The sequence below is a fragment of the Protopterus annectens genome, chromosome 12.part0 (genome assembly GCF_019279795.1).
Source record: "Protopterus annectens isolate FY-2018-M chromosome 12.part0, PAN1.0, whole genome shotgun sequence".
Taxonomy (NCBI): domain Eukaryota; kingdom Metazoa; phylum Chordata; order Ceratodontiformes; family Protopteridae; genus Protopterus; species Protopterus annectens.
In genome coordinates this window covers 151,237,802-151,255,179 of record NC_056746.1, presented here as the reverse complement: position 1 = coordinate 151,255,179, position 17,378 = coordinate 151,237,802, and the positions used below count along the sequence as shown (strand labels likewise).

At 42.5% G+C, this 17,378-nt stretch overlaps 1 protein-coding gene across 1 annotated transcript in view; it reads left to right on the top strand.

Moving 5' to 3' along the window:
• The window catches only part of RSL1D1 (ribosomal L1 domain containing 1), a gene marked incomplete in the record, with an annotated part of 148,289 nt that overhangs the window by 111,936 nt on the left and 18,975 nt on the right, over positions 1-17,378 (top strand). Inside the window, 1 exon segment of the mRNA XM_044089178.1 lies at positions 13,165-13,392. Within this exon segment, the coding sequence (XP_043945113.1) occupies positions 13,165-13,392 (228 nt within the window).

Sequence of the window (17,378 nt, the reverse complement as noted above, 5' to 3'; positions counted from 1 at the left end):
GGATTATGCATGGTTAACACTGTAATCCTGCAAATCCATCAGTTACAATTGGTAATTTAACTTTTTTAAAAATGTTTTTGTGTATCCATTCATTCAGTCATTCATTCATTCCAGTCATCTATCCATCAATCAGGTTCATGGTCTGATGTTCTTCGACTGTTGCAGTCATCACACTTGGGTTATCTGCCTGAAGTTAGCCCTCAGTCGGCCTGAATACCAGAGTCTTAGGATTTCTGCTTTGGATGCTGTCGCTTCTTCCATGACGTCAGGTCGTCAGGGGTATAAAACAGGCAGCCGACGCCATTACATCAGTCTTTCTTGCCGAATAGGAGCCCAAAGCAGAGGCAGTTCACAAGTGCCGGTCGGCCGCTACCTCACATTTTCATTTTCGAGTTTGTAATCCTGAAGTCTTCAAAAGCTAAGTACCCCGTTTGGGATCCTTTTTTCTTGCTCTAACCGATGTCAGAAAAAGTTAACAATTGTCTTGCCTATGGAAAGCAAATGCCGGTCAGAGATTTTCATTCTTACTGCGTCACCTGTCTAGGCCCAGACCACAACGTCCCACGCTGTCGGTTTTGTGCCTTATTTAACGCCCGAACCATTCGTCATTGGACTATCCTTGTCGCTAAATTCTTTTGCTCTCATTCTCAGTATTCCAAAATGGTTTCGATAAGCCATCCTACTACCGATCTTCCGAAAAAACATAAAGGTAAAGATAGAGACAGACCACATAGGTCCAAAACTGATGACACTTCCATTAAGCTAGTCGCCAGTCCACCGGTACACAGTGAGGTGCCTTTGCAGCCACTGATGCCCACTTCTAGAGATTTGCAAGCCTCTGCTGAGACCCATTCGGAGTCCGGTATGCCGCGAGATACTTCAGCGATGGAACCTGCGGATGTCTCTACCTTGGATGGGTCCGGAGCCGCTGTGCAGGCATCGGCTTCTGAGGGTGTATTCCAACCTAGGGTCCGGAGCCGCTGTGCAGGCACCGGCTTCTGAGGGTGTATTCCAACCTACCAATGTTCAAATTAAACCTACAACTTTGTTTTTAGCTAAACCTACTGAGTTTCTGAGGCCCAGAGTACGCACTATGCCTAGAAAGCTGTGGACCAAAGCGCATGCTCAAGCTCCCATGCCACAAAAACAAATGCTTAAAATGGTTGAAGACCTTATTACCCTAATTAGGGGAAGCTAGCCTTCCTCTGCCAAGAGACAAAGAATTGAGTTTCATTCTGATTCTACAGACCAGGAGTCCGATGCCTCTGACCCTTCTGATTATCGGGACATGCCCTTATCAACTTATGAGGATTCAGATGCAGAGGAATCCATTCCCTCTGCCTCCCCTCCAAAGGATTTATCTTTTGGTGAAACCTTGTATACTCTAAGAGAGCATTTCCGCTGGGAATGCCAGGACTACCCTCCGTCCAAAAAGAGACTTGGAGAATTTTTAGAGCTGCCTCAGCACAGGCCTCTAGCTATACCCCCTGTTCGGACGATGTAGGTGATGTTTTTATGGAATCCAGTCTTACTCCAGATACTTTCCCCCGGCCCCTAGGAAACCTGACTGGTACTACAGAGTACCCGATTCCCACAAATTTCTCCAAGAATCCTACAGCGGATCCAGACACCATTTCCTAGGGACCTAAGGGTATTAAGGCTACTACAGCCAAAAATCCTACCCCTTCAGACAGGGATTCCAGAGCTTTAGACTGATGGGCTAAGAAGGTATATACCTCTGCTATGCTTGCCATCAGTACATTGAATTGCCAGTTCTATATACATGTTGAAGTACCAACAGCATATTATGGAACTAATTAAACAAAAATGGTGTTACTTTCAGATTGTGCAGAAAGTAAAGATTTGCAAGAGCTAATGCTTTCTGCAAACCAAGTTAGTAAGCATACTTTGCAGTGTGCCTTTGATGCCATAGAAACATCTTGCAGGGCTGCAGTCACTGGGTCTGTACTGAGAAGGCATGTTTGGCTGAAAGAACAAACCTGGTCAGATCACTTCAAATTCAAATTACTAGACGCTCTGTTAAATAAGGACTGTTTAGTTGGCACCAAAGCAGAAGAGGTTCTTAAAAAGATGGAAGAAAAAGCTAATCTATGCAGACTGTTAAAGAATTCTTACAAATGCAACCACCTAGATTTCAGTAGGCATTGGCCTTCTAAAAACGGGTCCTTTCAAGCCCCTTCCAGGCCTTCCCAGACCAAACCCATGGGAAACAGGCCACCCAGACTACAGCCTCAGAGTATGCAGAGATCTAAACAATGGAGTGCCCCCACCTCAAAAACAGGGAGTGGTAAGCTGCCCCTTATGGAAAAAGTTCACAATGACTTTTCAATTATCCTTCCCAGCCCTACCTAATTACCTGTGCCCCTAGGAGGAAAACTTGCCCTTCATGCAAAAAACTGGATGTCCATTACTCGGGACAGATGAGTCCTAAACATTGTATCCCAGGGGTACAGATTCTACTTCCATGCACTGCCAACCCCAAGCGGGTTTCCAGTCCTTCCTCCAAACCAGTGGACATAGACTCAAAAGCAAGTACTTTCCCTGCTCAGTATCAGGGCTATTCAACCTGTTCCAGTAGAACAAAGTGGGCAGGGTTTTTACTCCAGCCTTTTCCTGGTTCCCAGAAAAGAGGGCTCTTGGTGCCCAATCCTGGATCTATCAACTCTCAGCACCTTTCTGGTGGTCCCAATATTCAAGATGCTTAGCCTGCAGCAGCTTCTCCCTATGCTAGCCAAGGATACCTGGTTAGTCACTCTAGACTTAAAAGAAGCTTATCTGCACATCCCCATAAGGGAGTCATGCAGGACATATCTACGTTTCAGGACAGGCTCTATGCACCATCAGTTCTCTGCTCTTCCATTTGGCTTATCTACTGCACCCAGAGTATTCACAAAATGCCTGGCTCCAGCCATTGCATACTGCAGGCAGAGAAATATACACATTTTCCCATACTTGGACGACTGCCTGATTCAGGCGGACCGTCAGGAATTGCTACTTTAGCACCTGGCATTTGTAAAAAGCCTTCCCACTTCATTGGGGTACATTCATGTATTCATGGGAGCAAGCTTGGACACAACTTCCCAGATGGCATTTCTCACTTCAGAAAAACAGGTCTATCTGACAAACTACTTCAAACAAATTGCACCAGAATCCAGCTATCTGCAAGAAAAATACTGCAAGCCCTAGGGTTCATGGCCTCATGTATTCTGCTAATTCCATATGCAAGACTGCATATGAGGAAACTTCAGTGGTACTTAAGAAGTCTTTGGTGCCAGCATTCTCCGGACCTGGAAACAGTCATTCCAATCATACCTTGTGTAAGGGCAGAGTTCCTTTGGTGGGCAGAAGCATGCAACCGCAACAAGGGACTGCTTTTTACTCACCCCTTGCCGCCCAAGCCCTGACAACAGATGCATCAGACTATGCATGAGGGGCTTACATGGCATGCAAATGCATTCAGGGCCATTGGATCCCAGCCCAGATTCTCTGCACATCAATCAAAAAGAGATGCTAGCTATACAGAATGCTCTGACAGCCTTCAAATACCTAATCCTTCCAGGACATCTGCTTATAAAAACAAACACCACCACAGTTATGTGGTACATCAACAAGCAGGGAGGAACCCATTCTTACCCACTCTGCAGGTTGGCCATGCCCTGTGGAACACAGCCTTGAGCAACCAAGTGCATCTACAAGCCCAATTCCTGCCAGGCAAACAAAATTCACTGGCAGACGACTTGAGCAGAAATCTGCTAGACCCACATGAGTGGAAATTGGAGCCCAACACCTTCAACCTTCTGATCCCGAGGTGGGGACACCGGAGGTGGACTTATTTGTCTCCTGTGAGAACGGTTGAAGACCTTATTACCCTAATTAGGGGAAGCTAGCCTTCCTCTGCTAAGAGACAAAGAATTGAGTTTCATTCTGATTCTACAGACCAGGAGTCCAATGCCTCTGACCCTTCTGATTATCAGGACATGCCCTTATCAACTTATGAGGATTCAGATGCAGAGGAATCCATTCCCTCTGCCTCCCCTCCAAAGGATTTATCTTTTGGTGAAACCTTGTATACTCTAAGAAAGCATTTCCGCTGTGAATGCCAGGACTACCCTCCTTCCGCTGTGAATGCCAGGACTACCCTCCTTCCAAAAAGAGACTCGGAGAATTTTTAGAGCTGCCTCAGCACAGGCCTCTAGCAATACCCCCTGTTCGGACGATGTAGATGATGTTTTTATGGAATCCAGTTGAGCATATTCTGCACCAGGAACCCTCACAGCTGGGCCTGGAAAGTGGATGCCCTATCCTTTCAATGGGAAAACCTCTCAATTTATGCCTTTCCCCCTCTGCCTCTCCTCTCAAAAGTACTACTCAAGGTAAAACAGGACAGGCCAAGGGCAATTCTTATTGCCCCAGACTGGCCACGCCAGCACTGGTACCCACTCTTGTGCAGTCTGACAACAGTGCCACCCTGGCACCTTCACCAGGCTCCTTCCCCTGCTCTCTCAGCAGGAGGGACAGATTTTTCATCCACAATAGCAATCCCTAAACTTTGCAGCCTGGCTTATCCCTTGAATACACCACAAGCAACCCTCAGCAAACAGGTGCTGGACATCATTCTTGATGCCAGAAAGCCTAGTACTAGGAAATCCTATGATGAGAAGTGGAAAAGATATATTGTTCTTGGAATCGGTCTCAAGGGAAGGACACAGCAATGTCCTCCTTACCTCGTATCCTGGAATACCTAGCAGAGCTAATCCACAGAGGCCTATCCTCCTCCATTAAGATTCATGCCTCTGCCATCTCAGCTCATTATAATACTGAGCCACTTCTATTTTCTCACCCGCTCATCAAACAGTTCCTGGGAGGGGCTAACAACTTAAGGCCCCCTAGGAGAGCACCACCCCTGCGTGGGACTTTAACTTTGTGCTGGAAAATCTCACGCTTCCCCCTTTTGAACCTGCAGCTTCAGCAGAGTTAAAATTCCTCTCTTGGAAAACAGCCTTGCTTTTAGCCATAACTTCAGCAAGAAGAGTGTCTACGTTACAGGCACTAATGGCTGTGGAACCCTTCATTATTTTCCATGCTAACAGGGTTTCTCTCAGGACTAACCCATCCTTTATGCCTTAGGCGGTGTCCAGAGCGGCTCTAAACCGATCCATCCATTTGCCAACCTTCTTCCCTAACCCTCAGAATAAAGGGGAAAGGATCTTGCACTCCTTGGACGTGCACAGACAGCTCAGGTTCTAACTTGACAGGACTAAACCTTTCAGAAAATCTGACCAGCTGCTAGTCAGCTTTGCTACAGGGGCAGAGGGTAAGGCCATTTCAAAGCAAACTATTTCCAAATGGATAGCACACTGCATCCATTTCTGCTAAAAGCACCATGGAAAACCTACCCCACAGGGGATCAGACCACATTCCACTAGGGCTACTTCCACCGCTACAGCATTACTCAGGGAAGTCCCTCCAAGGGACATTCTGGAAGCTGCAACCTGGAGTTATGCATACACCTTCACCAAGCATTACCACTTGCCAATCTTTTCTAAATCCAGAGCTGTATTTGCCGCAGCAGTCTTACAAGGCCTACTAGCCAGCCCTAACATTTCTTGACTGCCTCCATCCTTCCTCAGCTTTGGGAATCAACCCAAGTGTGATGACTGCAACAGTGAAACACGAAGAACATAGTACAGTTGTGTACACTTACCATAAATGTAGATGTTCGAGTGTATTCAGTGTTGCAGTCCTGGTTTCTCTCCCTCCAGCCCCCTGGCTTTCTCTGTCTTTCTACCTTTCCTCTCTATGGCCATTCCTAATGGCATTGGTATTTACTTTTTACTGGTGGTGTTCCCCACTATATACTAGCTTCCTGTTTTGGGGCTCCTGACATTTGGGGCAAGAAAAACTGATGTAATAGAGTCGGCTGCCTGTTTTATACCAGTGACGACCTGACGTCATGGAAGAAGCGACAGCATCTGATGGAGAAATCCTAAGACTCTAGTATCCGGGCCGACTGAGGGCTACCTGCAGGCAGATAACCCAAGTGTGATAATTGCAACAGTGAATACACTCAAACATCTATATTTATGGTAAGTGTACACAACTGTACTTTTTTAGGGCAGGCCCAGGGTGCTATTTACACTACCTGGAGAAATTTGGCCAGGGTATTGGGGAATTTCTCCTCCACTTTTTGATGGGTGCTGTGGGATCTTTTATATCCATCTGAGCTACTACCATCTTAAGCAAACTGGACATTTGTTTAACATCTCATTCTCAGGGCAACACACACTGTAGTGTACAGCACCCCCCTTATAGTACAAGCAAAAGACAGTCTAGTGAGAAAGATTTGGGACAGACAGAAAAAGGGTAAGAGGAAGTGAGGGCATCCAGCAAAGAGGTGGATGGATTGTGTGAAAGAAGATCTGCAACAGTCAGGTTTGAGTGTTAAAGAAGGCAGTAACTTGGTACTTAATCTTGAGAGTTGGCGACAGTTAACATGATATCCCAACCCCATGAAGAAAAATGAGCTGATGATGGTGATGAGTTAAGTACTGTTTTTCTATATCTGTCCAGCCATGTTGTTATTTCCTCTGATTGAAACTCTGGTGTTTATCATAAATAGATATTTAGTATATTTATGTTCTTTTATTATTAAATATATATATATAATGTTTTTATTGTGGCTGGTCTTTTTGAGAATATTTTAACTTTTCTGAAAGCCTTGCTGTTTGATCAGTGTTACCATTGGTATTAGTATTAATTTCACTCAGTATAATTGGGTACCCTGGCAAGAACCTTTAAGTAGCTGACTTTGTGAGTGTTGTGGTGGTGGAACTACGTTATAGTTTGGGCATAGCTGGTAAATCGGCGCCAGCCTTTCCCAGGTTTGTGTGTGTGAGAAAATTAAATGTCAGAGTGTGTGTGTCAGCTACTTCGAACAGGGACACAGAGCACTTATTTCACGGAGAGGGTGGTGGAGGACTTGTCTTGGAACACCCAGCTAAGGACTTGACTCTATAGCTGTGGTCAGTGTGGAATCTTATTTGGGGCCTGGTGAGAGAGAGGGGAATCCAGCCCCAAGACTGTGTGTGTCTCTGTGCTCTCAAGGAAAATTATGCTTAGTGTAGTGAGCTGCATCTGGAAATACTGTCTTATCTATTTCTAGTCCAAGTGAACATCCCTCATCGTTGTCCGTGGTGAGGATTGAGACTGTTTGACTACTGGTCCAGAGGAGGGGCACCACATACATATATGTATATACAATGTACAGTATAAATGTAAGTAATAGTTTTAGCATTGTCTCTTGTTACATTTACTTCTGTTCTAATCACAGTTTTGAGGGTCATATCCTTTCTGTTGTGCCACAAGAAATTTGCACTGTATAATCATTTCAAAGTTTTGTTATTGTTTCACTTGATGCCAAAGTGGGTGAATACATTTGAGTGTGGATGGCAGATTATCCCAAAAGATTTCCTTTCTTAGTGTCAGTTTTGTTTAGCCCCAGTGAATAACAGAAGATTGTAACCATTGCATCAATTTTAAACACACTATAAAAATTAAGACTACCGAAAGTTTTAGCATCTTTCCTGATGGGTAAAAAGACGAAGACGATTAGAAAAGAAGTCAAAGAAAAAATATAGTGTAGAGCTTGCAAAAACTGAGAGACGAAAGCGTCCTTTATAAAAGAGCAGAATCACTAACAGAACGTCACCTGTGACACTGGTGCCGTTTGTCTGCCGTCCATCTCTAAAACCGTGTGAAAGAGTCTGATGATTTAGCATAGTGTCTTCTTTCTTCTGCTGCTGAATTTAAGCCATCTGATGGTCAGGAACTGCTGGGTCATACTCTGATGGTGCATCTGCCTGCTTTAGTCTGTTGATAAAATCTTTAGTTTAAAAAAAAAATGCCAGATCATCTTCAAGGAGACTATAACTCAGAGCTGAGCTGGATAGAACAGTTTGCATCATCATCTGGATTGCCTGCAGAGCCTTTGTGCCATCTGAAAAATCATCTCTTCATCCCAGGGTCCACTGAGTAATCATGATGCTAGACAACCTGAAATTCCCAAGTCTTGATAATCTTCCTGGAAATCTAGAGTACTGAGAGCATATTGTTTTTCAGAGTATAACTCTCCAGTTTAGCAATCACTGCTCTAGGCATTCATGCTGTCAAATGATGCTGTATAAAGACTTTTGTGCCCAGGCATTTTTTTTCCCCAAGTGACTGGATATCTGACTGTTCTGCCAATTTTGTTCTCGTAAATTACACACAGTTTTTTTCTCTCTCTCTCTGGGCACCAGTGAATCTGAGATTTTTCCTTTGTCCCCACTCATCTAGATACAATTTTTGCTTTCAGGAGTTCTAGGCAAAGAACTTCAGCTGGCCCCATGCAGTGATGAAGGTCTCTAAGGTCTGTATCCGTTTTCAGTTAGAATGAACTGTCCAAGCTTTTTGGCTCGGGGCTACTAACCATACAGTTCAGAGGCCACTTACCATAATTGGCAAGTTTTTTTTTTTGGGGGGGGGGCATTGCCATGTGCAACATGTATCTATTCAAAACAGTATGTTGGACATACTGAGGGCCAGATAAAATGCTTTGATGGGCCAAATTGTGGCCATAGGGCCACCTTTTGTACACTCCTGAGTTAGTTGACTGGGGGGGCTGGCTCAATCTTTATACCTCTGCTGTCTGCCTTTGCTGTGTATACCATAAGTAAAATTTAATCTAGTGTAACTTGGCAGATCTTCCATTTCTCCAATTGTCTGATTACTCTGTGTGTAGTCTGTCAGCATCCAGTTAAGCATGAACCATGTGGACCCTGTTTTTTATAATTATTGGCCCCATCCCCAGAACGTTTTCTTCATTGGTAACCGCAGGTCATGGCTCACTGTATTCCCTTTTCTGCAAAACAGCCCTTATCTCAGGAAACTATAACCAATTTTACTTAAATGGAGGATGAAGACGGCTCAGTGTAATGTTTTATTCAGTCCCTGTTTTAACTGAAGTCCCACTGAAATGTACCATTTTAATGATCCCACTATAACTGTTAGTGTGGAGAATTTTCTTAGGGCTTTGAAAAAGGCAATAAACATTCTGTGAGTAAAATCTGAACTATTTTACTTAGAGCTAAACTAACTAGCTATTATTGTAAAATATGAACCCTTCACTTCTGCAGTCATTGAATGAATTGGACAGAAAGTGTTTTTTTTTCCTCCCCAACTACTGTATCTTAAATGAGTCAGAATAATATGGAGGACAGAAGACATGTTTTTGGAGCTAGCTCCCTGTAGATGTGAACTGTTCTGTGCTGTTGCATTTGTTAAATAGGCTTGTGTCATGTTAACAAAAGGAAGATAAGTTGCGTCATGAATTAACAGACTACTTGCACTCTTTGCCTTCTTCCATTGTTTACCTTTTTAAAACATTTTGAAGCTTTGAGAGAGTCTGTATTTCTAGAGTACTTAGGGTTTTAAATCTCTGGAAAGATGACACGTGCTATTCCAGTATATGTACAGTTTTGCACTTACAGTTTTTTTGGATGCTTGTATACAGTACTTTTGAGTTACTGCCTAGTTAATATAGCAGTAATCCACACCTGGGTGTGGGTAATGCAGGATTTACCCACAGTTGGCGTGGACCAAACAAAGACAACCGTGGGTAAATCCCGCATTACCCACACCCAGAAGTGGGACCAAACAAAGACAACTGTGGGTAAATCCCGCATTACCCACACCCAGAAGTGGGTTATTGCTATTATACTATGACATTATTTAAGAAAAGAAATAATTACTTTTCTTAAATAATGGCATTGTATAATGCCTCTTTGCTGCCCTTCCGCAGCTGTCTGGTATCCGCGGCAGTTCAGATGTACTGCGCATGCCTACGCAGTACATCAGAGCTGTGGTCAAAAGCAACGGAGAAAGCAAGATCTCCGTTGCTTTTTACTGTCTCGCTATATTAAATGGGTTTAACATAGCGAGACAGCTTTAAAAAAAGCAACGGAGATCTCCGTTGCTTTTTTTAAACCTGTGTCGTTATGTTAAACTCTTTTAACATAGCGAGACAGTGTTTTAAAAGAGACTTATACTAATGGAAAAGTCCGGCGACGGACCTTTTCCCATTAGTATAAGTCGATTTACAACGTGCACGCTGGCCAATCAGCGTGCACGCTTCGGAATATTAATGGGGGGTCATGGTATAATACATATTACTGTGCCATTCTTTTCATTTACAGGAATGTATTACTGCTTGCGTTGGTTACACATGCTTCTCCCGCCTTTTGATACAATTTTCATTGCATTAGCCAAGTTTTGTGCAATCTGTGTATGTATGCAGCTTTGTCTAATTTTGGAAGCTGCTAATTTGTATGCCAGTGTTAGTTTTGTTTATAGGCCCTGTTTTTATTGTCGGTGATCAAAACTGTAAAAGCCAAACTCTTTAAAATTTTATTTTTGTTAATGCCTTTTGGTGCAGCAACTTCAGAGGTGAAATATAAAGAGGTATGGGATGTGAGGGCGCAACTCTCATAAGAAAGATGAGGAGGGAATGTGCAACCGTTCTTGCAAAAAAACATAAAGTTTGACATTAGCAGTTTAAGACTCTTCATTCAGGTTTTCAGAATATTAACAAGGAACCTTTGTTCACCCTTCTAAGCTGTGGCTGAAATATATTGTTTAGTACTGGTCCACGGCTTAACTACCTTTAGTCAAGCATTGACTGGGTGAGCTTGCGTCTTGTTGAAGGTATTTCCTGGATCTGCAAGTCATTGATCACAACTACCCACAGGGATCTTTGTTGGCACAGTTTGTATTTGTGCACGGATTCACATGTTTTGCTTTTCATTTTTCTCTGGAGTTGTGTGACTATGGAGTTGGTAAATTTTAAGTTATGCAATTTTAGGGGGTGTTGGGGTGTTGCTGTCTTTTAAAAATGCTTTTGTTTTCATCTTTGATTGGTTTGTTTTGCCGATTTGAAGCTCTTGAGTGGTTTTGTGTCACTCAGATATACTGGAGTCTCAGTCTGTCATCTGGTTACCTTATAAATTAAATTATATTAATAATACGGTGGAAAATTAGTATTTTTTTGTTGGGTTAAATCTGTCCACTCCTGAGCTGATATATTTAGCTGCTAACTTGTCTATTAAGAAGGTTATTTTTTATATTTTCTTTCCGTCTAATAAAAATATGAAGATATTTAATGCCAAGTAAAAAAAAAAATGTTGTAGGCTCTGTGGACATTAGAGCTTTATTTGCATAGATAATAATGTACTGTTATCATTGGATTGATAGGTGAGACTGTTCTAGATGGCATGCACTGATTTAGACCAAAGGTGGAGTGGGGAGGTTCTAATGCTTTTTCTCAGGAATGAAAGCATTTTGGCATAGGAGCCTTAGATCCAGGTTGTTGTGTCTTTCGGCTTTTCCCGGTTAGGGGTCGCCACAGCGGAACTCCGGTCCGCTAATGATTGGTAGTTGATTTTTACGTGCCGAGTTACCAGCCCTGACGCACAACCTTCAACGAAGGTACGCCCATTCATGCACGTCTCCACACAGAAGACGCTCTAGCTGAGAATCGAACCGGACAGCGTCTTACTGTGAGGTGACAATGCTACAGCAGCACCACCACTGCGGGCCTTGGATCCAGGTAGTGAGGTTAATCCTTTCTTACAGTGTTGGAGATTAACAGTTCCTGCAGATTCAACTCATCCATATAATTTCAGGCTTGTATTGAAAGGCTTGCATCCATTGCTTATGTTGTCCAAATCCACTTCATTGCCTACTTTGGAACTCTGTACCTAATATGTGAAGAATTCTGGGATGGCAAGAATGGTCCATTAACTGCAGATATGCACTTCTTACTTTGGGGTTCCTCTGTTTATTTTCCAGGGGGAAATCTTAATGGGCAATGGATCCCACTCACTTCTGTATTGCCAGATGTATACATGAAGAAAGCAGGTGCTCCTTCAGGTCCGGATTACTGGGTAGAGAAGTTTTAGTTGTATCTCGGTTGACTAGTGGCAGAAGTCACTAGTATGATGTGGTGCATGAACCTCTGTCGTTGATCTGCTATTGGAAGGAGTGCTTGCATAATTGTACTTTGTTTCATAGTACTTCTCATAACCTATTTTGTTCAGAAATGTGCCAGATTTATTTTTATTATTTTACTCAGTTGATTTTATTTCCGTTATTAATTAAAGCATTGTTCAACATTCTCTTGATTTCCCCAGAGGATGGCACGGTGGTTCAGATGTCAGGGCTCTTGATTTCCCCATAGGATGGCACGGTGGTTCAGATGTCAGGGCTGCTGCATCTCACTGCTTCTGTCTTTCATTTCCTGGCTTGAGCACCTTCTCTGTAAAGTCTGCATTTCCTGCCTGTGTCTGTATCTTATATGTTATCCAGTTTTCTGCTATATCCTAAAGATATGCCAGTAGGTGATGTGATGATCCTGTAAATCTCTAAATTACTCTGAGGTAGTTTTTGTGGTACAGATGGACTTTGTGTGTGTGCTTGTTGTATCTGGTAGTGAACTGACATCTCTCTCAGGATAGGTTTTCTGCCTCAATGCTTGTTTGATATGACAATAGGCGCTGTCTTCTCTGTGAGCCTTAATTAGGGTATAGTGGCTATCAGAAATGATTGAATGATTTCCCAGAATAATTAATTTTTATTTGCTAACTTTTGCTTAACTGTCTGGGTAAGCTGTTGGTGTGACTACCCTTGTACTGTAGTCTGTTTCTTTTACAATACTAAGTACATTGACAATATTTTGGACTAAGGAGTGGATTTCCAGTTGTAAGGGTTCCTACTGGAGGGGCTTACATTCACCGGTCAGAGAAAGTTTGGTTGTTTTGGTTTACTCGCTTGGAACAGTGGAAGTCTGGCTTGTGGTGTGTCGATGGGGGAAGACGTAGTTTACTGTTGTAGTGTTTTGTTGATGAGGAAGAGAGAGATGTACCCACTAAACAAGCAGTTTTAATAATGTCAGCATTTATGAACTTTTGACTTCTGTTCAGTTTATTATGAGAAAACACAATTTAAAGTTGCAATTAAATGAATAGATTTTCTACATTAAAAAAAGATTAGCAGAATTTCTGGACTGTTACTTTTTCAGGACTAATGGCGTTTTTGTATTTTCTTTTGTAGTCCAGAGAGAAAAACAAGAAAAGACAAAAGGGGGATGTGTTTAAAAAAGCCCAGAGTAAGACTCCAGTGTCACCGGAAGCAGATGATATGCTGGTTGAAACAGATCTTAAGAAGAAAAAGAAGAAACCAAAAAAAGCAATAGTCAAGAAGATAGACAAATCAGAGAAGGAAGAAGAAATACCAGAACTGATTCCTATCCAGTCATCCTGCACTCCAGAGAAAGTTAAGGTATTGTTTTCACATGTGAACCAATGATGTTAAATAGATCATTGAGCCACACTTAAAGAGCTTAGCTAGGTGCATAGGGTATTTGCAGCCTAATGTAAGACATTGTGGCAGAAATTGATTAAAAAAACCCTCATTTCAGAGCAAGATGCTTATGCTTAAAGCCAGGTGCCATCCCAACTGTAGTTTCAGAAATGACAAGTATGTAGAAACACTGAGCTGCACTTAAGGCTGACTGTTGCACACCTGTATTCCTGGCATGCTAACATCACTGCTGTGTATGAATGCATAGTGAACACATTTGGTGTGCTGTTGTAGTTGGCCTTTGCTGCCACAGCAGTTTATTGGTCTCAAGCTGCAGCAATACGTTTACAAGAGCTGAAACAGGCATACCCAGCTGTACATGAACACTATGTGATAGGTTCACCCAGCCATACATCAAGAACACTATGCAATAGGCTTACCCAAACACACATCGTAGACACTGTGCAATAGGCTTACCCAGCTTTATATTGAGAACATTATGCAATAGGCTTACCCAAGCCATACATCCAGAACATTATGTGATAGGTTTACCCAGCCATACATCAAGAACATTATGCAATAGACTTATCCAACAGTACAGTGAGAACATTATGTGGCTGTGCCTGCAGCTTGACTGCACTGCTAGTCACTTTAATAAGGGCAGTGCTTTTCTGACTTGAGCGCTACATTGCACTGCCTTTCTGGTCAGTACATTACAGCAGACTGCTGCGTTATTCATAAGTTAAAGACCTGCTTTGTGACATTGTTTAATATTTGATTTTACTGTGAGCCCAAGCAAACTTGCAGGATGTTTTGTAACGGTTTTCAAATGTGTTTCTCATGATGTTCCCACCAGCAATCTGTACCATTAGAACAAATATGTAGCTTTTCTGCATCCTTAATACAATTTATCACTCCTTTTAAAGATGACTATGAAGCATTGTTGACCATGGTGCACTGGATAAGTGTAGGAATGTAAATTTGTGGTTTGGGTTAGAAATCTGTTGCCTTTTTATGCTCCTAAAACTATTCTAGATCAGCAGTAGAGATTCACTCCCCAATTACACACATGCACCCACATACCCAGACACCCCTCAAGACATTCATTTTTGGAGTATGGCATTGATTTAGGAATGGTCCTTTGTGGAATTTTGATTATTTTATACTTTGATTTTATTTGGGTTGAAAATAATAATTTGACCTGTGCTCCAGTTCTGAGCCATTTCTTATTTATAGACTTGGACATACTTTGTTTGGGAATTGCCCCCTTCTTATCCCAGTCTGTTACATCACAGAATGCCTAAATGCAGGTATATGCAATGACAATCAGAAGTAGGTGATGTAGTGGCGTGAGGCAAGAAGTCCACTTGTGACCAGGTCTGAGTAACACCTTTGTCTGAGTGCTGGCATATGGTGGGGTCTCAGCGTTTGGCCTTTTTGCCTTTCCCATGGTGAGGGAGAAGGTAGTCCATTGATACTGCTGAACTCATTAGGGCTTGGAGAGGTAGCTGCAGGAATGTGATCACAGTGGACAGTCATCCTGTAGGTATTGATGACCTAGTTTGATTGCAGCAAAGGGGAATGGTTAAGGATGAGGTCATAAATAGCTGCAGATACCTCCCTGACCACTGTATGTTGGCATATTTCTTTGGTTACCCAAACTCTCATCCTTTTGAGTTCATACGTATGAAAAGGTAGAACTTGTAGGTAGGAGCAGCCAGCTTATGATCAGAAGCCTTGTATGTAGAGCACTGGGAAATGATTTCCAGAAGTTAAGTATACAAGCTCCAAATGAGAAACTTTTCTGATTGAGGCATTCTTGTGGGAAAAGACACCTTAAAAGGAGATCTACTGTCTTTAAGAAAACTGACAATTTTACAAGCTGTTGGAAGGTGCGATTCTAGCACATTAATACTTGCATGCATTTAATAAAAAGCAACTTACTTAATTTATTAAAAAGTGTCATATTACACCACATGTGGGTGTAATACTGAAACTGAGCTGAAATTCAGCTACACACTTCCCTTTACCCCATTTCTGATCATGCATTAAAGTCCTGTAAAAGTAGAATGAAAAATGAAAATATTTGCCCACCCCCACTAATTGACTTATCAGCTTTCTTCTGAGTTATACCCAGAGACTTGTATAATTAGGTGTGTATTTATAAAGGCAACCCTGGCGTGACTCTCCTAGCCCTCTTAGAAGGGCTTTACAGTCAAAGGTGGGAACTGGCATGGTGTAATGGTTGCAGAACTCTGTAGCTTTGAACTTCTTATAATTTGTTTCCTCTCAGTGATAACTTGGACTACTGAGCATCAGGAGCCAACACGAGGGATCCGTCTTCAAGGCAGGCATGAAGATTGCATTGTCCCGGTCATCCATAGGCTGTCCGCTTCATTCATTTCCGGGAAGACAGCCTTTTCCGGTTAAGAGCTGGTACTGTTCAAGTGCTGTCAGTCTGTGTCTGTTTGTGTAAGAGCAAATGGATTTCTTGTTCGATTGCTGGGACCCAAGTCTTTTTCTTCCCCCTCAGTTTCCCTGGCAGTTCTTGTGTGTAGTACATAATGTTTAGGGCAGTCATTCATTGCGCTTCGACTAATTTGAGGACTGTGGTTCGGAGTTATCAGCCATCAGGTAAGATAAATGGAGCCGGTATGTCGGCTATTGAAAATGTATGGAGTATGGGGCTCCCCTGTATGGATATGGGTAGTTAGGTTGGTGTAAGAAAGGAAGCTGCTTGCTTAATAAGATTTACGTTCATTAGATGGAATTGGGTAAAGTAGGGGTGTCCTAGTAAGTAGGGGTGTCCTAGTTTAACGTGTTCTCAGTACTGGAAAGCACTGTGCCCTTGCAATGATCCACATACTTTCATACATGAAGGCTTTAGGGCTTAGTTCCTTCACAGGTTGGCTAGATGACTCAGACGTAGGAAGGACCTTCTAAATTAATGAGACTGATTTGTTACTGTATTGGCATTTTTCCTTGTAATGGAGATTTTTTATATCATATACTGGAATTGGTACCAATGGAAGGGGAGTGCATTTTGGGGTAATTGTTAGGTTACGATTTTGGCTAGATGATTCTGAGGTGAGAATGGTTTTCTATTAAGGAGACTAAAGCTGTATTTTTGTTGCATTGACATTTTCCTTCAGTGGAGATGCTTTTTAATATCATATACCCGAACTGATACTGGTAGAAGGGGGGGTATGCATTGTAAAATAATTGTAGGTCACAATCGAATGTATGAAATAACAGTGGAAGTAGTTTCCTTTTGTTCTGTATCGCAGTAATACTACATTGCTTAGTTATTAAGTGTTAAACCGTGTTTGTAGTGGGTTGAGTAAATACACTGTATTTGTAGGTAAGTAGTAGCAAATTCTGTAGGTCATCTTTCTCCAAAGTTATTGCTTTTGGTTTTCCCAGGCTGCCCTGTTTTAGGTCGTGCCCTCTGCTCGTACCGAGTGAAATGGGGCATGCATGGTTCGAAGAAAATTATTCTAGAACATCTTTTGTTCTTTGGATGAAAATGATTGAGATACACTCAAGAATTGTTTTGACACCGTATATGCTGGAATATCAATTAAAATGTGTTTGGTAGCGATTGGAGTGAAGTCTGAAAACGTGACCCATTGTGATTGCCATTATTGCTTCTGTAGTGTGATCGGCATCTTGTGACTTGTGTGGTTTTAGTCCTTTTCCGTTCGATTCTCTGCTGGAGTGCAGGGAGTGCCTTCTGTGTGGAGTCTGCATGTCCTCCCAGTGGTTGGGTGACGTTCGAAACACATGCGTAAATGGGCATGCCTTCATTGAAGGTTGGACGTCGAGCTGGCACCTCGGCGTTTGTGAAAATCTACCGCCAATCATTAGCAGACCGGAGTTTCTCTGTGGTGACCCCTGACCGGGAAAAGCCAAAAGACAAACAACAATTGTTTTGAACAAGTGTCCGTATCGAACTTCTTGTTTTG